The sequence below is a fragment of the Xenopus laevis genome, chromosome 9_10L, assembly GCF_017654675.1.
Source record: "Xenopus laevis strain J_2021 chromosome 9_10L, Xenopus_laevis_v10.1, whole genome shotgun sequence".
Classification (NCBI taxonomy): domain Eukaryota; kingdom Metazoa; phylum Chordata; class Amphibia; order Anura; family Pipidae; genus Xenopus; species Xenopus laevis.
Window position 1 is genome coordinate 133,080,102 of NC_054387.1, and position 24,021 is coordinate 133,104,122.

The 24,021-nt window shown below is 42.3% G+C and overlaps 1 protein-coding gene across 1 annotated transcript in view; it reads right to left on the reverse strand.

Moving 5' to 3' along the window:
• Positions 1 to 22,789, reverse strand: part of LOC108703938 — a 30,031-nt gene extending 7,242 nt beyond the window's left edge. The window contains exons 1-11 of the mRNA XM_018240245.2: positions 21,482 to 22,789; positions 20,342 to 20,389; positions 18,861 to 18,908; positions 18,601 to 18,633; positions 12,757 to 12,813; positions 11,885 to 11,917; positions 11,238 to 11,312; positions 9,796 to 9,843; positions 7,021 to 7,130; positions 5,740 to 5,789; positions 3,088 to 3,308 (exon numbers count right to left, since the gene is read on the reverse strand). Of these exons, the coding sequence (XP_018095734.1) occupies positions 3,088 to 3,308; positions 5,740 to 5,789; positions 7,021 to 7,130; positions 9,796 to 9,843; positions 11,238 to 11,312; positions 11,885 to 11,917; positions 12,757 to 12,813; positions 18,601 to 18,633; positions 18,861 to 18,908; positions 20,342 to 20,389; positions 21,482 to 22,175 (1,417 nt within the window). The 5' untranslated portion in view covers positions 22,176 to 22,789. The remainder of the gene's footprint in view (positions 1 to 3,087; positions 3,309 to 5,739; positions 5,790 to 7,020; positions 7,131 to 9,795; positions 9,844 to 11,237; positions 11,313 to 11,884; positions 11,918 to 12,756; positions 12,814 to 18,600; positions 18,634 to 18,860; positions 18,909 to 20,341; positions 20,390 to 21,481) is intronic.
• Positions 22,790 to 24,021: the final 1,232 nt, after the last annotated feature.

The window sequence follows — 24,021 nt, forward strand, 5'->3', positions numbered from 1 at the left end:
GAAATAATGACTTTTTCCAATGACTTTGTTTTCTATGAGTGACCATTTTTCTAATATTGAAGTGTAAGTCTAACTTTACACCTTTCAAAAACTGCTCTTGGAAGGGGGGTCGCAGACCCTCTAAACTGTTTTAAATTGATACATTTAGTTGATACATTTCATTACAGGCAGCTGTTAGAATTGATACAATAGTTGCTAATACTCCAGAGACGCTGCTGAGAAATGGATCAACTAAATGTTGCAAAATTGTAACAGTTTAGTCTTCACTAGGGATGGGAAAAAATGTTTGCCTTGTTTAAGTGCAAAAATTACGCCCATAGACTTATATGGCGTTATGCGTCAAAAAAAAAAAGACGTGTATGAAAAAAATTTCACCGCGCGACAAAAATTTTTGTTGACGCCCATAGACTTTATTGGGCATCGGCGACATTTTGCCAGTGTCAAATTTTTGGCGAAACAAAACGGGTCAAATTCGCCCATCCCTAGTCTGCACCTGAATTACTGAGCTGCCAGACTCAAACACCAGAGATTCGAACGTTAAAGGAGACACTTTGTGTAAAAAATAAGAATGTACCAGTGCATTATACTCATTTAGATATAGAAGAATTGTGCTTAAAAAAAGTAGTGTTTCAGGCTGATTAATTGAATATTTCTGCAAAAACCCTAATAATCCCTCCCTTCTCTTCCACTTGCTGCTCCCTGAATTCCCAGGCTGTGCACTCAGCTCACTGCACTGTAGGACAGGAACCAATCAGCAGCTAGCAGGACCTGATAGGGAACTGAAGCCTGTCTGTGCTTGTGTGACTGCAGGGCTGTGATTGGCTGTCCCCCTCCTACTGTGCTTCTGGCAGGGACCGTTAGGACACGCCCACCCCTCATGTGAAACACAGACAGGGACCAGAGAACACCATATACAGTATTACTTATAATTGCCTACAAAATTAGGGTTTTTTATTTATCCTATATGTCTCCTTTAAACTTAGATTTTAGAAAAACGGTAGAAGTTAAAAAAATAGAAAGCAATTGAAAAAAGCCTTTCTTTCTGGAGAACAATCTGAAAAAACTGTCAGTGCAGACGTGGGTATGTAGGTAGCTCAGAATCATACACATACTTGATATGTAGGTAGCTTGGCCTACCTAGACCTTGTTCCTCTAAACACAAAGGGGTATATTTATCAAAGAGTGAAGTTAATAGTGAAGTTCCGCCACTAGTGTGAAATTCCGCCACTCTCCATTCATTTCTATGGGATTTTTATAGGCGTATTTATCAAAGGGTGAACTTTCACTTTCACCCATTGATAAATACGCCTTTCAAAATCCCATAGAATTGAATTGAGAGCTGCGGAATTTCACTCTAGTGGCGGAACTTCACTCTTTGATAAATTTTCCCCCCAAAGTGAGTACTGCCTGTTAGTCACAGCAGTATTAAATGCCATTCCACGTGATGCAATGAGCCAGCAAGGAGGGAACAGCAGATAATGTTGAGAGACTGATCTGCATGCCTCCATCTGTGCTAGTAGAATATTAAAGGAGACACATAGGATACATGGAAAAGCCTAATTTTGTAGGCAATTGTGAATAATATGTGGTGTTGGTGTCACATAGTGCTACAAATTAATATTATCTTTAAAAATGGCCCCTTTATTGGAGCTCCCTATAGATGTTCTCTGGTCCCTGTCTGTGTTTCAAATGAGGGGTGGGCGTGTCCCTGCCAGAAGCACAGTAGGAGGGGGACAGCCAATCACAGCTCTGCAGTCACACAAGCACAGACAGGCTTCAGTTCCCTATCAGGTCCTGCTAGCTGCTGATTGGTTCCTGTCCTACAGTGCAGTGAACTGAGTGCACAGCCTGGGAATTCAGGGAGCAGCAAGTGGAAGAGAAGGGAGGGATTATTAGGGTTTTTGCAGAAATATTCAATAAATCAGCCTGAAACACTACTTTTTTCCTTCTATATCTAAAAGAGTATAATGCACTGGTACATTCCTGTTTTTCAAACAAAATTACTCCTTTAAAGAATGGTGGTAAAAAGAATGAAAAAGGAATGAGTAAAATTAAAAGAAATTGAAGAAGAGGTTTTTGTCCTTCACCTCCAAAGCAGGGCAAAAGAACTTGGAAACAGAGGTGGAGCCAATATATCCTGAGGGAGGGGTCAAGAGATCAATTCTTCTGTCCTGCCTGCAGAGGTGAACCTGGAACTTAATACACACGTCTGTACTGACAGGAGTAATAAAAAGTAGCAATATCAATAAATTTTTAGCCTTACAGAACATTTGTTTTTGAATGGGACCAGTGACCCCCAATTGTAAGCTGGAAAGAGTAAGAAGAAGACGGCAAATCATTTAAAAACTATATATAAAAAAATTTGCCATTCTATAACATATTAAAAGTTAACTTAAAGGGATACTGTCATGGGAAAAAAAAATTTTTCAAAATGAATCAGTAAATAGTGCTGCTCCAGCAGAATTCTGCACTGAAATCCATTTCTCAAAAGAGCAAACAGATTTTTTTATATTCAATTTTGAAATCATGGGGCTAGACATTTTGTCAATTTCCCAGCTGCCCCTGGTCATTTGACTTGTGCCTGCACTTTAGGAGAGAAATGCTTTCTGGCAGGCTGCTGTTTTTCCTTCTCAATGTAACTGAATGTGTCTCAGTGAGACATGGGTTTTTACTATTGAGTGTCGTTCTTAGATCTACCAGGCAGCTGTTATCTTGTGTTAGGGAGCTGTTATCTGGTTACCTTCCCATTGTTCTTTTGTTTGGCTACTGGGGGGGAAAAGGGAGGGGGTGATATCACTCCAACTTGCAGTACAGCAATAAAGAGTGATTGAAGTTTATCAGAGCACAAGTCACATGACTTGGGGCAGCTGGGAAATTGGCAATATGTCTAGCCCCATGTCAGATTTCAAAATTGAATATAAAAAAATCTGTTTGCTCTTTTGAGAAATGGATTTCAGTGCAGAATTCTGCTGGAGCAGCACTATTTACTGATTCATTTTGAAAAATTTTTTTTTTCCCATGACAGTATCCCTTTAAAGGTGAACCACCCCTTTAGCTAAATACTGAGATATGCAGCTTGGAGCTTACCACTCAGACACACGTAGTGAGGTAGATACACGGCTGACACCTGCCCAAGCAGAACATTGATGTTAAACAGAGGGCCCACAGTCTCTAATCTGTTTTCCTGCAGGTATTTCAAGTAATTTGCCCAGGAAACAAGTTCAAAGTCAATAACGGCTGGAGTATTGACAAGAAACTGTATTCCTGTTTCAGCGCAGCGGAAGAGTCCTTTCCATGGCAGATGTGCTCTGTAAAGGAATATTCAACAACAAATCAAATGCAGAATTTCACTATATTGTATCCAGGCTGGAATCATATAAAAAGGAACCATTGCACATTTAATAATCCATCATTTAGATTCAATAGGTAGTAACGAATAGGGGATACACTAGGGATGCACAAAACCACTTATTTTGGGATATGGCTGAATACTGCACCCTTCTTGAAGGATTCCTGAACCAATTCCAAAAGAAAAGGGTTAAAGAGACCCGTGCACTGTGGGCACAGTTAAACATTTCCAACTTGTTCACTAGACAGAAACTCACATTATTTTAAGGATTTGGATTCGGTTTGGCCAGGAAATTGGATTCGCCAAAATCAAAATCCTGCTGAGAAAGGCTGAATCCTGATTGAATTCTGAACCAAATTCTAGATTCTGAGCTTCCCTTGGATACATCGTAATGAGAAGAGTTGAATTTAGACTTCTGCACCTTCCTTCCCCAGATTCTTATTCTCCCACATGTACCATCGCCATTTTCTCCAAAATCTCTCTTCTGAACCTTTCTTCCTTCACAGTCCCTCTTCCCCAAACTCTGACTCTCGTTACTAAACACTGTTGAGTCTTTCACTGCATAGGCTTAAAGGGACAGTATACCCCCTTTTCTACATTCATTTTATATATATAGGGCTTGTACTGAACATACTTTTTGCCTGTTGTTTTAATCAAGAAATATCTAAGGTTTATGTTATTTCAGGAACTAAACAAAAAAACAAAACCAGTTCAACTTTAGCATTTCATGCCACTTCTTCGTCCTAGCACACAGAGCAATAGCTGTCTGACTGAATGTTCAATACAAGTCCTGGGTGTTTTTAGGTATATACTGTCCATTTGTCTCTCTCCTACCTTTCAAATATCTTTCCAGGATTTTTCTTCATTTTTTATATATATCTTTTTTATATCTAAATCTCACTCTCCTATAAACTCTTTACACCAAAGGGGTAATTTATTACGACGGGTCAATGTGAAAAAGCAATAAAAAAGGTGCTGTCCTTCACACTGTGCACCCTGCCTTCTAGTTGGTAAATGACCCTTCATTACATTCTTTCTATCCCTTTCCTAAATTTCCCTTTCTTTCAAAAGTCTCTCCAGTGAACTTCTCCCTCCAAATCTGCCACCAACGTGCTCTTTCCTATAAACTTCTATCTCCCACAAAATCATTCCCATTAACCTTTCTTGAACAAACTCATTTCTCTGAAACAGCAAACTTTTTTACCCTTAAACTCTCTCCTCCAAACTCCTTGTTCAAAATCTTCCTCCGAGTCAAATCTTCTTGCAGATCTTTCATCCACAAACTCCTCCAACCAAGTTTCTGTCTCACAAATGTCTTCCCTTCAATATCGATCACAGACTCCTCCCATGTCTCTGCCTCATCAACTTTGAACCCGTTCCCTTCTGACTCTTCTATTTGCAACACCTTCTTATTAAAACATTCTCTTGCATCGCCCTTTTACTAAAACTCTCTCCATCAAATGTATTCTTCTCAGTCACTACTCTCTTCTGAACCCCTTTGTTCAAATATTATATTTTTGAATCCTCCTTGCTGAAGCTAGCTCTCCTGCAAATAGTTTTCTCCATGTCTCTTCCACAAACTCTTGCCCACCATGTATCTCTCCTGCAAATTCCCAATTTGTATTACACATATATTTTCCAATAAGATTCTCCCTTACAAAATCCTTTCCAGAGTCTCTACCCCACAAAAGTCTAATCAAGTCTCTGTTTCCTGTGGACTCTCTAGTTAACTTTACCCAGCAAACTCCTTCTTCTAAAAGTCTGTCCTTAAAACTTATTCTTCTGTTATCTCTCTCTTCCTCTGACTCTTTTCACTGAGTCTCTCTTTTGCAAACACCTTCAAATGTCCTCATATTTCTCTGAATCTCTCTGTTCCAGATAGTCTTTGCCCAGGGTCTCTATCTACAAAAGAAATTTCCTTCAAAGTCTCCAACACACAACTCTTTTCCAAGTCCCTGTCCCACAAACTCTACATGGTGTGTATAGACTCTGTACAGTGTTCAGACTATTTTGGCCAATAGAATAAGAAAAGATAAAAGCCTATGTTTTCTCTCTGCTCTTAGAAGGGTTAATCATAGTCCCAAATTTACTAAATTTTAATGCTTCATATCCCATCCTCCAATAGTGATACCACATTGACACTTGAGATTGAGACGGGGGATAGTGCACTTAGCTCTCCCAAGAGAACAGAATGGCTTTCCGCTGCTCAAAACATGGCAAGCCATACTGGCAAACTGACACATACAGTAAATCAAATGTCATGTCATTTATGTCATTAAAATGTTCCTGTCTACGCTGACCTCCCGATGTTTTTATTTGACATCGTTTGCATTCCAGATAACAAAACAGTAAACTGAAGAATGATAAAATTGTGAATAAAAGGTTTGTACCTGAATGTACGCCCGTACATGGGAGCGCTAAAATGTAATATAAGGGGGATCTGAAAGGAAATTAGAACTGGTTTATTACACTTGATAAAGCAGAAACAAGCAGTCATTCATGGGGGTAATGAAAGGTAAACATTTATAAAGGGGTCTAACAAGTTATTTGAGAAATAAATGAGATAACACTTTTAGCAGCGTACATACACTGGAGAATATGATGGTCAGGGCCATGCATTGATACACAAGCTTTCTCTCTATAAGAATTTTAAAAAGGTATAAAGATTATATATTATTAATAACATTGCATATAATTTTTACATGCATTTGTGAATACATATAACGAGGTTTTATTAAAGCAGTAATAAGTGCATCCTCAGCAATAGTATGTGCCTTAATCATGCAATGTGATCGGATTTCCAGAAATACAAATGGTCTTTCCCAGTATGATTTGTATATTTAATGTCATATTTCAATGCTTTTCTATATTCTATATTCTCTGCACCGAAAGCTTTCTTATCTACTTCTCCTATATATCATATTAACAATGGGCAAATATGTCTTCCTATACAGCTTTGATTTTTGTTACCAGGAATCAAAATGGTTTGCCAAATTCTGAAGAGTACCTCGAAGCTTGCACCTTACATCTCTCTCTCGTGTCTTTTCAGAGGATAAAACACCAGGGTTTTCTTGAACAGTTTGAGACCATATATGCACAGAATTAGAAAACTGTAGCATGTACAAGCACCAAAATGTAAACAATGATTCCAGAGAACAGGATGCAAATGCCATTTAAACACTTGCTCTAGAAGTGACACGACTCTCATTAACAGTAAAAGCCACTTGCACCCAAATTGAATTGAGATGCAAGCACAATTGCGTATATTTGGATGCACTGGGTGCAACTGTGGTGGAATCAACTCTGCGCTCAAACACAATTACACTGGAATTGTGGGGAAAAAACATGGCAAATGGTGTCCCAAAAATGGCAAAATCCCCAAAAATATATCTGTGTAACATTTACATGGGTCGGGCAAACTGGCAGGCTAGTAGATGTATGACACCACCACTTTTGCATGGGGACCTGTTGTAAGGCCTAGGAAGTAAGGACTGTCCTGGGAGGAATTCATTCTTTGTGACATTTTTCAGATACCGCTTATGTTTCTGTAGAAAATTACCTGATCTGGTGCAAATTTATTTTGTATACTCTAACAGGGATGCTTTGGCCGCAGGTTTAGAATCTTACAAAATGAATGTAATAGTGGTTCTAAATATGAAAATTGGCATCACCTCTCCACAGAGCTCACATTTCACTGTGCTTCCTCTGAGCCAGTTAATGGATGACACTTTCTGCACTTCGGTAGCTCCCCCTTCCATTGCTGAAGATCTTTTTTCCTGACCTGCAAAAGTATTTATAATTATGAAGCAAAGAAGAACAAACATTACATTTCCCGTAGGGAGACGTACTATGTGCATTAACCTCTTATAGATATAGAAAATTGTAAATTTCTGCAAAATCCCTACTTGTCCCACCCATCTGTTCTACTTGCTGCTGCCTCCTTTCCCGGGCTGTGCAGGGGAGTAAGTGGCACTCGGAACAATGCACTGTAGGACAGGAACCAATCAGCAGCTGGCAGGACCTTATAGGGAACTGAAGCCTGTCTGTGCTTTTGTGACTGCAGAGCTGTGATTGGCTGTCCCTCTCCTATTAGGACACACCCACCCCTCATTTGAAACACGAACAGGGACCAGAGAACATCTACAGGGAGCTTCAATAAAGGGGCTATTTCAGAAGACAGCCAAAAGTAAAATCAGCACCATATAGTATACATTATTGCCTACAAAATTAGGGGTGTTGAATTCAGAGGCGTAACTATTCATCGGCAGGCCCTTGTTAGGGTTGCCACCTTTTGCTAAATTTTTTTACCGGCTGGTGGGGGGTGGGTACAAAAAGGGGCGGGTGTGACGGCAAGGGGGGGCTGGGGTTGTGTTGTAATTGGGCGGGGCCACTGTGCGGCCAGGAAAAAAAGGGAGGAAAAAAAGCTAAGGGGATTGGGGGCGGGTATTACAGTGTGTATTACAGTGTGTATTACAAATTTACCGGCAGCTACGTTGCCGGTAAATTTGTAATACCGGCCCCGGCCTTGGCAACACTAGCCCTAGTACAGGATGGGCACCCAGGCCCCCTGTCAGGCCCTCCCCCAGAATCGCACTGCCGGCGTGCGCACTGTAAAAACTCCCCCTGCCCAACTGCCATGATAACTTATCGCAGCTCCCCCAGGGCCCAAGTGCACGGACCCCTGGTAGTTACGCCCCTGATTTAATTTATCCTATATGCCTTTTATGTTATCAGCAAAAATCATGGGGCTGTTTCCCTTACTCATCTAGCTTTTCTGGTCTCTTCTCCATCTTAAATGAATGTTAGGAGAGTCCTATATTACCCCTGTCCCATCCAAAGGACAGTAGAATGTGTGTAGCCAATCAGCTCTTCCTTCACACAGGAAACAGTAGGCCTAGCCTTATTACACTTATTCAGTGGAAAGTGGGGTGGCGGGGATTTTTTGGGGGATTTTATTTTTTTAAATAATAGAATAAAATCAAGTTTTATTCCAATTAGAGGTGTATGCTACAACAAAATCTTAACTGTAAGGCAGGGCACACAGAACGTTGGCTACGCTTCTCTCAACTGGTGTTTTTTTTCCAGGCTGAGAGAAGCAGATGTGCTCCCTGCCCCAGCTCTGTTGATCTGTACAGCTTCCAGTTGCATGCAGGTACACACAGCAGAGCATGGGTTGGCCTGAAAATGCAAGAGCAGCCATTTTTGGGCCGACCTCCGCTCCACTGCATGTGCCTGCAGGTAAGCAGAAGCTGCACTTTACAGTGCTGATCAACAGAGCTTTGGCAGAAAAAAACACAGGCTAAGAGCAGCAGAATGCCCTTGCCCTAAAGGTCTCTATGGTCTGATACACAGAACCCCCTTCCTCCTTAATCAGCTGCAAGAGAAATGCATTTATCAAAGGGTTATCAAATGTTTCTGATCTGGCATCTTTAGGGCTCTTACAGACGAGCGTTTGAAGCTGCGCTCCCCCGTCTTTATGCGTTCAGCCGCAGGGGAGCGCAGGAGTAGACGCATTCAGTTTTTTTCAATGGGGCTGTACTCACACAGGCGCATGTAGGCGCCAATGCAGGAAAAATGCAGCATGTTGCATCTCAACCTGCGTTCTGCGCCTACATGCGCCTTTGTGAGTACAGCCCCATTGAAAAAAACTGAATGCGTCTACTCCTGCGCTCCCCTGCGGCTGAACGTATAAAAACAGAATGCAGGGAAGCGCAGCTTCAAACCTCTTCTGTAAGAGCCCTAATGCAGATGCTCTGGCTCTAATCTCAAAAACCATGCTCCACGCCATACAGACTTGTCCATTTTTGCAATGGAAAAATACTATAGCAAAATTACTCAATATTTTATTTTATTATTTAGAATTATAGCAGTGCTTAATGATACTCCAATGCCCTGGAGCACTGCCGGGGGAAACAACTCATAGCACAGTGTCACCATAAAGCATTTATTTAAATTATAAAAATCATTTATCACATTTGAAACAACCCTAACCTGTACCACCCATGCCCACCTTTCTTTGGACTAAACTCCATGGGAGATTTTGTCGGGTGGTGTCGGATCAACAAAACAAATCCTATAAGTCAGATGTAGTATCATGGGGTTAAAATATCATGTGACTGATACAAAAATCTGGTGTGGAAACTGCCTGGACTATTCTCCATCCGAGGTGACAAGGCTGTTGGATGGGAATGAAACATGATTGCGTCTGAACAACTTTTTTTTCCATTGACTGTTGGATGTAAATGCATGAATAATCTACACCATCCTACTTAATCTGATCTGACTTTACATTCTAGCCATATGGAGAACACATTTCGTAGCATCATATCTTGTGGTGTTGTGTGCATTTGCATGACAACATCAGATCAAATCAGCCTCAAATCACCTGTGTAATTTTACCCTTATATCCTCATTTCATGTTAACCTGCTGCCTGTTCCCTGCTCACCTGTAGAAGATCCTTTTATTGTCTGCACCTGAGGATCAACAACACCAACTGAACACGAAGAACAGAGAAAGAGATATGGTTAAATCAGAGCAAGCAATTCATAGTGGTTGAAACTGAAAAACTATATACATCCATTCAATGTAAAAACTTCAGTCAATTTCAAGGCAGAATGGGCACTAATACACTACAGTACAAAGTTTATATTTGTGACTGATGAAAATGTGTGATTTTAGTAAAATAGATTAGCTGTCGCATAGTGAAGGTTATGTAACCCTCCTTTTTCTCACCAAGGGGCAAATTCACTAAAGTGCAAAGCGGCTAACGCTAGTGCAAATTCGCTAGCGAACTGGACCTACTCTAGCGCTACTTCGCACCCTTACACCAGGCGAAGTTGCACTATGGCGAAGGGACGTAACTACGCTAATTCACTAACTTGCGCATTTTACTGAACATTACCTCTTGCGCCAGACTTACCTTCGCCACCTCAGACCAGGTGAAGTGCAATAGAGTAGATAGGGCTTGCTTCCAAAAAAGTTGACATTATTTCTAAGTCCCAAAAAACGCTGGCGTCTTTTACTTTTTTAAGGGTGATAGGCTGAAAAAGATCGTAAATTTTTTTGGGGGTACCCTCCTTCCCTACATTTCCTAACATATGGCACCTAAACTATACAGTGGGCACATGTATAGGGCAAAATAACAACTCTACCGTATATACTCGAGTATAAGCCGAGTTTTTCAGCCCCCAAAATATGCTGAAAAACTCTACCTCGGCTTATACTCGGGTCAAGCGCAAAAACGGTCGTCGGCGTCCAAGAATAGTCGCCAGCGTCCAAGAATAGTCTCCAAGAATATTCGCCGGCTTCCAAGAATGGTCGCCGGCATCCAAAAACGAGACGCCGGCACCTCCAATGGGAGCAGAAACCCTCAATTTTTTGATTGAAACTTACCAGAAGCTGCTGCATTTCTCACCCTAGGCTTATACTCGAGTCAATAAGCTTTCCCAGTTTTTGGAGGTAAAATTAGGTACCTCGGCGTATATATGGTATTTTATTTTATGAAGCTTTCCCAGGCTTGTGTAGTGTAATTTATTTGTTGCTACATATACGTCCATTGTACTTTAACTTGGCGCCGTATGCATATTAGGCATCGCTAGCGTAACTTTGCTTTGCTTGAGGAATTAACACTAGCGCAACTTCGCTACCTTTCGCCTCCCTGAGCGCAACGTCAGATATTAGGTGTCGCTAACGTATTTTCGGCACTTAGTGAATTTGCCCCTAAGTATAAGTCCTGAACTGATTTACAGCTGGAGTCTTATGTCACACTATTTGAAACTCATCATCACACACACACTACCTAAAATATGTTTGCATCATTTTTGTTATTTTGCAGAAAAACTCTATCACACTTTAGCCTAAAACAAATGTGCCTATTTCTCCGCTTACCTGTGGGGCCTGGCTGGATTGTAACCAATTGCTGAACTGTAACTGTAATACCTACAGGAAAAATAATCTCACTACCTGTAAATGAAGAGAAGACATTTTAGGGTTTTATTAGTCTGGTCTGACAGATAGATCGTTTCTCTGCCTAGCAGTACCGAAACAAGGCTCTTGTGTCTGTAAGTGCAGGACAATTGAATGGCATTCAGTTTGGCATTTGGCTGAATTTTCTGTAGAAGGTTTGATAACTGAGTACAAAATGTATGGATCTTGTGCCACATTACCCCAATTTTTTGCAAGGGATAGATGCTCTTTGTCACTGCTTGTTTCAGTCAAGCTATATGGTCAATTGTCATTATATGGAGCTGACAATCTTAGTGTTACATCCAAAGGCAATATAGTGATCATCCGTAGCCTTTCTAGAAAAGCTCAAAGGAGAATGAAAGTTATAATCAATTGTCCTTTAATATTTATTTTACTATGTGTTTCACTGTTTCCTAATGAGAGGAGCATGGACAAACAAGGAAAACATTCATATAAAAAGCTAGAAATGTGTCATTAATCAAAGTTGAGACAGCCCTGACCTGTAACCTCAATGGCTACCTACCCATCTATTAACCTGTCGTGTACCTGCTGGTTAATCCCCTGCTCACCTGGAAAAGGTTCCTGATTATAGATACCGCCTTCTGCAAATGAAGAGAAGATAAATAAGCTTGCCTCTTGTCTGGAAACTAAATGTAGATATCTGATCCCCCCTAGGAGAGCTCCCCACACTGCAATGCCTCATCTTTCTCTGCAGTGAACTGGAACTTTTCTAATTGCTTGACAGAAAGAAATGACTTGTAGGGCTGTATATGAACTCTCTAACAGCACCCCCCTAGATCAGCACATGCACAGTACAAAATTAATACTGGGTCAATCATGAGTGCAAGGGAAACACCCTGTCCTAATCTCCATGTGGGCAGCACTCTGCTTTTGAAATTTGCCTGGGGTGCACAGTAAACTGTTTAAATATTGAAAAAATTACCTGTATGCCTGTATAAATAGGCAACCACAAGCCATCCTAGGCAAGGGTGACCTGATAGGGAACTGAAGCCTGTCTGTGCTGTGCAGGGCTGTGATTGGCTGTCCCCCTCCTACTGTGCTTCTGGAAGAGACTGTTGGGACACGCCCACCCCTCATTTGAAACACAAACAGGGACCAGAGAACATCTTTAGGGAGCTCCAATAAAGGGGCTATTTTTAAAGATAATATCAATTTTTAGCAGCTCCATAAATGATTTATTATTGCGTACAATATTAGATGGGTTTCACTTATACTAAATGTCTTCTTTAACATCCCCTTCATTAGGACTCCAAAGCCTAATAAGCAAAAAAGTGTTCTAAATGCAAAGGTGTAGCCTGTTATTTACTTGAATAGAACGTGTCACTGTCAGTAGTGGTAACAGACAGGGTTTGGACACATTACACCCTGTGTGCCAAAGGGCTTGAATAATAACACAGCTGGCGGCTATTACCCCACTCACCTGTGCGGCCTGAATAAAATGTTTCCACAAGACGCATCGGAAACAAAATATTACCACCTTTAAATGAAGAGAAAACATATTTAGTAGAAAAATAATTGTATTTGTCTGACGGCAACATTCAGGTCCTCTGTTTACCAAGTCAAAAAGGGGTAATTGAGGGAGCAAAGTGTGCCCCTGCTCTGGCAACCTACAGCAAACAATCGGCCTATACTGGTCCCCAGTTTGAATGCAGCTATCTGTATGGAAGCTATGACTTACAAGGCCTAAGCAGACTTTATATCAGTTATAATAATAGGCTTACATTGCCATGCAACTTTAAAAATATGACAATGTTTTGTTCACAGTGCTACAAACTGAATATGGAAACTTAGTTTGCTATTTACCTTAAAGGAAAACTATACCCCCCAAACAATGTAGGTCTCTATTAAAAGATACTGAGTAAAACAGCTCATGTGTAAAACCCTGCTTCATGTAAATGAACCATTATCATAATAATATACTTTACTAGTAGTATGTGCCATTGGATAATCATAAATAGAAAATTGCCATTTTAAAAAATAAGGGCCGCCCCCTGAGATCGTAAGATTCACTGTGCTCACATACAAACCACATGTAAGGTCACATGAGCCAATTAACAGACAGAGTTCTGCCTTTTGCTTCCTCACTTCTTCCTGTTACAGTTAGAGCTGTAGTATTTCTGGTCAGGTGATCTCTGAGGCAGCACAGATAGAGTCACGAAATGGTAGTTCAAGGCAAGAGATGTAAAAGGGCAATATTTATGTAAATATATATTCCAGTTTGGTAAGATTCTTTAATATGTCATTCAATTTGATATAAACTATCTGTTGCTTAAGTATTCATTTTGGGGGTATAGTTTTCCTTTAATGTGCCTAAAGGGTATTAAAAAGTAATCCCTTGGCAGAACAAATAACGCTTGTAATCTCTCATTTCAGTCAGTAGGTGTTGTACGGAGCCTACAAACTCAGGCAATATAGTCAAAATATATGTATCAACTTTGAATTTGATGCCTGAATGGGCACTTAAATGTGCAGCTTATTTTGACAACATAAAAGTAAGCAGACATTCATACACAATGGGTCATTTACTCAAAAGGGTCAAGGTGCAGAGTACAAAAAATGAGTGAAGAGAAAGGAGATTTTGTGTACTGGCCGTTAAATCTCTTTCTCTCCAGACGCTTGGAGGACACAGGAACAGTGAGCTATAGCTGGTACCACTAGGAGGCAGGACACAATCAAAAAGAAGAAGTCTTGGCTCCTACTCTGCTGGCTATACCCCCAGTGGACAGAGCTCAGCTCAGTTTGTAGCAAAAAGGAACAGGAGAAACCATAACTATAAAAATTACCTTTAAACAGAAAAAAACTTCCCCGTAAGAAAACTGTTGGTCCTAGCCGAACCATGTGTGATGAAAGCATGAGGGCCTCAGTCCAGGGAGGAAATACTGCGTCCCCAAGCGACTGGAGAGAAAGAGATTTAACGGTGAGTACACAAAATCTCTGTCTCTACAGTCACCAGCTTGGGAGACACAGTAACAGTGGGGACATACCAAAGATGTCCCCTGATCTAGGGTGGGAGAAGAGGCCCTAATTGGAATAAAACACTGTGGCTTGCAGCACCTTTATGCCAAAGCAGTTGTCTGATGCTGCAAGAATATCAAATTAGAAGAATTTGAATGTAGGAGTGGATTGATGTCCACTTGGCAGCTTTGCATAGTTGTTCCGCGAAGCTTGGTTTCTGAGTGCCCAGGACGTACTCATGTCCCTGGTGGAGTGAGCCTTGAGTTTAAGTGGTGGAGTCTCGTCTTGTGCTGAGTATGCTCTTAGAATTGCCCGCTTAATCTAGCAAAAAATGGACACTTTTGTAGCTGATGAACCTTGCCGTGGTCCTGATGGGAGGACAAACAACGTGTCTGATTTTCTGACAGATAGTACTCTGTGTACATAGAATTTCACTGCCCAGAAGGGATCAAGAGAATGTAAGGCGTTGGTGGGAGACGGAAAAAAAGTTGGTATGGTTATCTTTTGATTTAGGTGGAATTCAGAGACCACCGTGGACCAGAAGAGCGGCAGAGTGCAAAGAACCACTCTGTCTTGGTGAAAAGTGAGAGATAGAGATTTGTGAGACAAGACACTGAGTTCCGAGACTCTTCTTGCTGATGCTATTGCTAATAGAAATACGGTATTCCAGTTAAACGATTGGAGGGAGACCAAGGCCTTAATTCAAAGGGAGGGTGTTGTAGGGCTCTCTAAGCTAGGGAGAGATCACATGTGGGCAATGGTGCTCAGAAAGGGGGGGGCACGTGTCCCACCCCTTGTATAAATGTCTTGACGTATGGAATGCATGCTTTCCATTTTTGAAAAAGAACGGATAGAGCTGAAATCTGTGACTTGAGTGAACTGAAGGACAGACCCATGACAAGGCCCTCCTGAAGGGAATCCAGGAGGTTTGGAATTGAAAAGGTCTCGAAATCCACAGTGTCCGTACCACCACTGCTGGTATTTGGACCATACTCTCTGGTATGCCTTCACGGATACGGGCTTGTGAGCTGCACGCATGGTATGAATCCCTGCCTCTGAGAATCCTTTCCGCTTCAGGATTCGCGTCTCAAGAGCCGCGCAAATAAGTCTGGCTGGATCTCTGAGGTGGTGTTGGTTGAAAAGGGATCGCTTCTATGGTGGAGACCGTAACTCTTAGCACCTTCATACAGAAATTGACCATGTGGTTCCATCTGGCTAGAAGAATGTAGGTGTAAAATCTTCCCCTGTGGGAAAGAGATTTTTTGAGTTAGTGTGTTATACTGCATTGCCAGAAACACCATTGATTGACTGAGAGAGAGAGGACTTCGATCAGATTGATGTATCACCCAAGCAGTTGTTGCTTGGAGATGGTAATGGTGACTGATTTATGGGCTTCCTCGAGGGCCATCTAGGTACAAGGTTATAGACACTCCTGTGTTGTGGAACATGGCTGTAGTTACCGCAATAACTTTGGCGACCCGTGGGGTTAAGTCAGTCCTAATGAGAGTGTTGTGAATTGATATTGAAGATTTTAGAAGGCAAGAACTGATGATGATGGAAAATTAGTATATGTAGGAACAAGCTTTTTTGTCAATATAAGCATGAAATTGGCCTGGGCTCATTGCTGCGATGATGGATCTTAGAGACTCCATTTTGCATTTTCATGGTTGAATGACTTTGTTGAGTTCCTTTAAGTCCAGGATTGGTCGGGCAGATCCATCTTTGTTGGAAACTATGAAAGGATGGGATTGTAGCCCTTGAAACGTTTTGCTGTTGGAACTGGTGTGATTATCTCGGACTTCAGAGGGTTAGATATTACCTGTTTGAAGAACTTCTGTTTGTTTATCTTTTGAGGCTACCTGGACATAAGGAAGTAGCGAGAAGGGAGTGAGGAAATTCTAGGTGATAACCTAGAGTTACTACCTCGTTTACCCAGGAGTCTTAAATGAGCGTGATCTAGGCATCCGCAAAGTGGCGTAGCCTTCTACCTTTTGTCATATGGTCTGACATCTGATCTAACCTGTAGTGCAGAGGTGGATTTGTTTGCGAATCTTAAGGCGGGCTTGCGGTTATGCTAGGCCAACCTTGGTTTACTCCTGAAACGCCTTATGAAATGTTCTGCCATTCTGCCAGAGATTGGTGGGCCGCCCTGTGAGCGCTGAGGTTCTGCTGACGACTTGAGCAGTGTCTAGGGAAGTCTTGCAGTCGTTCTCTACCTGATTTGGGAAACCCATTGAGACAGTTCATGGCATGGGGCTCCTGAAGTTATTGCCAGGAGCAGTGACTAGGATTGGGTAGCCCTACTACTTCAGGCTTATCACGAATATAGGGCGAAGGGAGGTACATGATGATGTAAACATGAAGTGTAGCAGGCCCTCTAGTATCTTGTCCATAGAATCCTTGAATGAAGAGGCGTTAGGGTGTGGAAGGGCTGTGTTTTTGGCCCAGTCGAGATATTTGGGCATTCACTGAAGGTGGAGATGCCCATTTACCAGCGAATTTTGCAGAGAAAAGGTAAGGCTTTAAAAATCGACCGTTGAAAGCACCTCTCAGGCTTGTTCGATTCTTGTTGAATTATCTGATCAAATTGGGAATGGAAGGGGAAGACTGGAGAGGATATGCTATTGCTTTTGAAAAGTGTCTTGGAAGTGTGAGGGTTAACCTCTAGTTCCTGCAAGTGAAGGGTTTCTACCACTGAGGGGATGAGTGACTGCCTCTGAATCATGAGATACAGTATTTCATCCTCACATTCTGGAGGACACAGAGAGGGGTTGCAAGAGTAACTTTCTTTATCTTCTGAGGGAAAAGGGGCCCTACGTTTAGGTGCGTTAGTCTTTGGGTTCTCTAGTCGTGACAGAAGCTTGTCAAACGAGAGGGCTAGCTGGTATTGCTGTGGCTAACTGGGCTGCCCATGGGCTGCTTGCTGAGAATGTATCCCTAGAAGGAATTGGTAGTTCTGCCAAACTGCTTTTCACTATTGGAGCTGGCAGGTACTACCTGTTCAGCTTGGTCCACCTGAGTAGAAGGGGGACCTGAAAGCTAATAATTATGAACAGATAGGGTCCTTATGCCCTGATAGTAACCTTGTTGCGTAATTTGGCACAGGTTAAGCACTTTACTGAGGTCCCTCAGACATAGTGAGGAAGTCAGAATTAGGAAGGGCTGGTAAGGTTACCCCAGACTAATGGGGGATAGTATACCTGGTTGACCCAGAATGAACTGTTTACTGACCTGTACCCAGAAACAGACAGAAGTAGCTAACAGGTGTACTGTTGCTATGTGCTCTGCTGATAGAAGTATCAGCTTACTCTTGCTGTGAGGAGCTGTTGAGGTTCTTGACAGCTGTGCAGTGTGATATGTCTTGCACAATATAAGGACGCATTCTCAGGATGATTGAGAGACATCCCTCCAGCTCCCCTCGTGAGGTTTGGCACCAAAATTAGTGGGAACATCAAATTTCAAAACAAATCGTTGCGCTGCGCATGTGGGATTTCTGCACGAAAGGGATTAGCGCTTAAATGGCTCAGTCGGGGTCTCCTAACACAGGAATTGGACTCTGAGTAAGGGAAAAAAAACCAAGTCCCCAGCCAGAGGGGGAAGGATGCTTCCATCTTACCTGTCTTCCAGTCAGCAAATTTTCTCTCTGTGAGGAAGTGTGGTGAGGCTGAAAGTCTACGGAAGACTTTTTTCCTACGCTAGGCATACTACTTATTGTAGGTGACTGTGTTTCCCCATGTGTCAGAGAATATAGTTGAAATTGAAGTAGCTGTAAAACCTCCTAACTTCCTGAGGACACAATAAAAACTGAGCTGGGCTTCACCCCCTGGGGGGCAGAGGTGGAGCCAAGGCTCCATATTTTTGATTGTGTCCTGCCTCCTAGTGGTACCAGCTATACCTCACTGTTCCTGTGTCCCCCAAGCAGACGAATGGATAAATTGATCTTTTTGTCCACAATGCACTTTTCTCTCCACTTTTCTGTGCCCATAGCTTTCAGGCTTAACCAAATGGACCAGAGTTCCCCTGAGATATTTTGTGTCTGATCCTCCTAGAATCAGAAAACTTTTAACAACTAAACTAAACAAAAGTGAATCAAAATTCCATTTTATTCTCTTAAATAAAGTGCGTACTAGCAGTGTTAGAAATGTTTTCGGCTCATTTATCTTAGTTGAGCCAGTCCTGGGTGTGTATCCTTTAGCAAATTTGAGCCATCACTGACTTGTATCCCTTATGTGACCTTCCCTACTAATCTATCCACCTTTACCGAACACTTTTAAACTGTAGTATGCCTGCTGGTTATTCCCCAACTCACCCGGAATAGGTCCCTGATGTTGGATACCGCCACCTGAAGAAGAGAAGCTATTATATTGTGTTTCTGGCCTGACAGGATTAAGGAACATGAATGAAAAAAAGCAAGATAATGTCACACAAGGCCTTTTACCCACCAAAGGAAATTGATGGAGGAGAAAACACAAATATTGCCACAACAGGTGGAATTGCTATTTTCTCTGAAGCATTTTTGCTGCAGAGAAAACGTCAAGCAAGATGTCTGCTGATTATTCTCATACTCACCTGTTAATGGTCCCTGTGGTTCATACACAGAAGGTCCCACCCCGGCAGCTGCATTAAAAAAGACACATTTATTACACTGCTCTGGCAGCTAAATGCAGACACTCTACCTTTAATCCCAATCACCACTCCTTATACTATAAAGCCTTCACAATTTCTTCCTCCTGTCATTGGCTGAATAAGAACAGAGACGTAATCTGAAGGTTTTTTATGATAAAATTAAGTTGACCTTGAATGAGTTTGGGTCCCAGTGCCCTGGGAACATTTTAGGGGAAAGTTTTGTAGAGTATTTGGAAAAATGTGTTAGGGAGACAACAAATATGGGCTCATTTACCAGTGGTAGAGGTGGTGGGCTAAGGGGTGCATTAATGAAGCTCTTAAAGGGATACTAGAAACTATTTTGATAAGCTTGGAAATAGGGTCTAGTAAACATTAACATAGCATGCTGGAGTCCTCTAGTGACCAAACAGAGGTGTAGCCATATAAACTTTAGTAATTTTCCAAAGCATGCTTGTTAGTAAAAAACTGAGTTTATTACATCTTTAAAAGAACATCAAATAATCCCTTTATAGCGCCCTTAGGCGCTTTAAAAACAAGCATGCTTTGGAAAATTACTTAAGCTTAAAGGGATACTGTCAGGGGAGAAATTTTTTTTTTTTTTCAAACTGCATCAGTTAATAGTGCTGCTCCAGCAGACTTCTGCACTGAAATTTGTTTTTCAAAAGAGAAAACAGATTTTGTTGATTTTTTTGTTGATTTTTGTTGCAGATTTTATGGGGCTAGACATATTGTCGGTTTCCTAGCTGCTCCAGTCATGTGACTTGTGCTCTAATAAACTTCAATCACTCTTTACTGCTGTACTGCAAGTTGAAGTGATATCACCCCCTCCCTTTCCCCCCAGCAGCCTAACAAAAGAACAATGGGAAGGTAACCAGATAGCAGCTTCCTAACACAAGATAACAGCTGCCTGGTAGATCTAAGAACAACACTCAATAGTAAAATCCAGGTCCCACTGAGACACATTCAGTTACATTGAGTAGGAGAAACAACAGACTGCCAGAAAGCAGTTCCATCCTAAAGTGTTGGCTCTTTCTGAAATCACATGACCAGGCAAAATGACCTGAGATGCACCTACACACCAATATTACAACTATAAATAATACACTTGCTGGTTCAGGAATGACATTTTATATAGTAGAGAGAATTATTTGCAGTGTAAACAGTGTCATTTAGAAATAAAAACTACATCATAAAAATCATGACAGAATCCCTTTAAGTACCACAGAGTTTTGCATCTGTGCGATTACATTGGCACTCTGTACCTTCTGCCAGATCCAATGCCTATCAAAGCTGGTATTAAGTAAGAGGGCTCCCTAGTGACTTGTGTGCCTCAGTTTGCATGTTTCAAATACTCAGTGCAGACACACATGCCTCATTCTTCATCCCTCTATCTTCTCTTAACTCGCTGCCTATTCGCTACTCACCTGAAAAAGATTCTTTCTTTTGCTGCAACTGAGGATCAACACCACCAACTAAACAGGAAGAGTATAAAGAGAGTTGGGGTTATTGTTATTACCTTTTTTTTTCATATTTGCATTCCAAAGCACTATAATTTTGTATTGTATTGGACCAGGCTTTGAGGCTCATTGTTAATTTTATATATATATATATATATATATATATATATATATATATAAATAAATATAAATATATATATATATATATATATATATATATACCAAAACGAGCAGGAACGCACAACCATAAATGCTGTAAGGGCCGGGTGCCAGTCTGTCAACACATACAGAATCCCTCCAATGACGGCACTCCAGAATCAATCACGCTTGGGTCAGTAGATGTCGATCATAAAGGTTTATTAAGGTGGACCAACGTTTCGATACCACACAGGTATCTTCGTCAGTCCATCCTTCAGGTCCCACCTTACTTCATAACAAGGTTAGATATAAGGAAACATTGGTTTATCAATCATTTTGCAAAAGTGACATTAATATCCATATACACCTATTTCACCCCATACAGTATCTCACTCTAATCAAGCAAGGCTTTAGATGTATTTAGGAGATCAAATAAAATCTCACAATGGCTGAACTTCAGGCTTAATCCATCCTACTAATGTTGCAAGTGTCTCAGTGGGCACTCACAATTTGGGAGACACTTAAAGTCATGTGACTTTAAGGGCAATGTCATACTGGCTGATTGTAAAGCAGTTTACTGGCTGCCTTATTTGTTCAGTGAAAAGCAGTTTCTTGGACCCTGATGGTGCCCTCGCAGGTCAGGCAAGAATTGCTTGGAAAAGCTAAATTCCCTCTTTCTGAGTTATACTTGCCTGACATAGGACTGCACCAGAAGGGTCCAGATGATTACCATCAAAGTCAATAGAGAAGAACCAGATGGAACTAATATGAAAATAAAGGATCCCGAATTTTCCGTAGCCATCTGCTACACATGGGACCCACACCCATATAAATGGACCCTATTTATCCCCACCGCTTTGGTGGCCACTTTCTCCAAATATCTGCTTGTTGAGCGAATGGCAAAACTCTGTTAATAATGTGTATGTGTGAGACAAGTGGGGACAGGCTGTAAATATAAACACCATTTACCTGGGTGAGGATTCATCTTTATACCGCTCTGTCCCGGCTTGGGCTCCTCTCCTGGGTACCAGGGCCCTGATCTGTAGGTGCCCAACCTCCCCCATTCCTCTGCCATCTCCGGGGGGACGGGCTGATCCTTTAGGGATAATTTCTGCATTGGTCCCACTATTCCCGCGTCTATTCCCATCTTACCCCGCACATAGGGACAGTCAGGGAAGGATTGTTGGTGTCGGGTGAGGGGCACATCCCCAGGCTGCCAGTTCTCCAACTCTCCCCCACAGGAGAAACACCGCACCCGGTCCCCAGGCCCCACATAGTAGAATCCTGCCTGGGACAAGTCATGGGGAGACAAGTGAGGGAAACGTGACTTCCATTTCCACCAGCTCCTGAATGAAGTTCCCTCCTGCTCCAGGTATTCCCCCAGCTCCCTGCTCCGTTCTTGCTCCCCAACATCCCCCAGCACCTGCTGCAGCAGTTCTACCCCATAGTGCGCCTCATAGTGCTGGATAATGAGATCGGCGAGCTCAGTCCTGTTTGCGCACTGCAGGCTCCTCTCTGGGAGCCGCTCATTCCCGCCCTCCCTGTCCTTCAGCTTCTTCTTTACTAAACTGAACTTCTTCTTATTGAGCTTCTTTAGGGCCCCTAGTACCGCCCCCGCGGCTTTTTCCTCCAATGGGGTCCTTATAGGCTCTGCCTGTGCCATTCCCTCTCCTGCGGCCCAGTCCTGTCAGCAAGTCAGCGCCAAGTCAGCAGCGAGGAGCCTGTGAGCTCTGCCCGTGCCCTGTCTGTGGGCTCCGCCAGTGCCCTGTCACACACACTTCGTGGTATTTCCTTGAGGCGCGCAGAATTAGCTCCGCCCCGTGTGGGCTGGACTCTCACTTCCCGCCACAAATGAAAAGTGTGAAGTGTTGCGTGACAGGGAGGGGCGGAGCCCAGAGTAGCAGATAGGTGTCTCAGTAGCAGGTGTCTCAGTAGCAGATAGGTGTCTGCACGGCTGCTGAGATAAAGCAAGGGAAGGGCACTATACATAGGGAGAGTATGGGAAGAACTGGGTGTGAGCACAAGGGGGAGGAGCAATAAAGGAAACCGAAAGTGTCATTTAGTTCAAAAAAAGAGGGAGAAGCTGAGGAGGAAATGTAAAAAGGAGAGGTATAATTACAGTAGGGAGGGGTAATGACATGAGCACAAGAGGGACATTAGATAAGAACATAAAATCTGAGGAGAGAAATGAAAGAGAGAGACTGAAAGAAGGATACAACAGCTACGGACAGGTTTACCAGGTCCAATTTCCAAAACCGGCCAAGGTCGGCTACCAAAGCAGTAGAAATCTAGCCAAGAGGCACTTCAAAAGTAGCCCAAAAATGGCACAATATGTACAGTGAAAATAGTCTAAAAAATAAACGAATACAGTGTCTGACTGGCACGGCGGGACACCAGAAAAAACCCGGTGGGCCCCAACCCTCATGGGCCCCCGCCGGGCCAGACCCCCCTCCCCCAATGCTTGTTTTTTTTATAAAAATGATATATATTTTCAGCGATGCGCAGTGTTCACATGTGTGCTGATGGGGCACCGTATGCGCATGCAGTAGGGGTAGGGGGGCCTGTAGGGGGAACCCGGGGACCCCAATCCAACCCTGAATGAATATTTGTGAAATATTTGTATTGTGAAAATACACAATTTTCCTCAAATCTTTTAATTAAGCAAAATGAGACAAATTCACCTGTCACCAGGGGTGTACAGAGGGGGGCCCAGGAGGTATAGGGGTCCCATAAGGCCTAATACATATACTATTTCAATCAATATTGGTAAACAGGTCAACCTCTAGACATTTTGGGGGCCAACAGATTTTTGCTCCAAAATTGAGAATTCATAAGAGTGACGGGGGGACTGGGGTACAGAGACCAAAATCTGGTAACTCCCGAACCTCTACACAAACCAGTCCCATTGCATGCTGGGTATTGTGTTCTTACATTAAACTTGGCAGTTCGCAAATTGTTAAACAAAAACGACATTACCCAACATGCATTGGGAGATGCAGACTTGGCACATTAGGGCAAGAAAAAACTTTGGCTGGTTTCCAAAGTACAAACCAGCCAAAGGCCCACAAAGTTTCTCAAATCCGTACCTTGACTAGCTTTCAAAACTGGCCTGTGCTTTAAATTAGTAGCCCAATTTGGCTGGAAAACTGGCAACCCTGGGTAGGGAGAACTAGGTCTATTAAAACTGATTAACCAATCGTGCAGCATTTGCTGGTCACATGATGCTTGAAAGCCAACATTATTGGTTGCTATGGGTTACTAGACCTCATAGGGACTTTTATTCCTGTTAATACGTTGTTATCAGCTGTTAAGAACCACTGGGTGTCAGCCCACAAGATGGGGTGGATCGTTGTTTGACTTAGATTAACTTCCTTTATTTGTGAGCTATGAGAAGTATAACATGATACCTGACAATATTGGGTTAATTTGGTTACCAAAAATAGCATTGCATAGGCGCTTAGTAGGCAGTGCTAACCCAGCAGTAGTATGTGGCTCCACTAGCTTCTAAG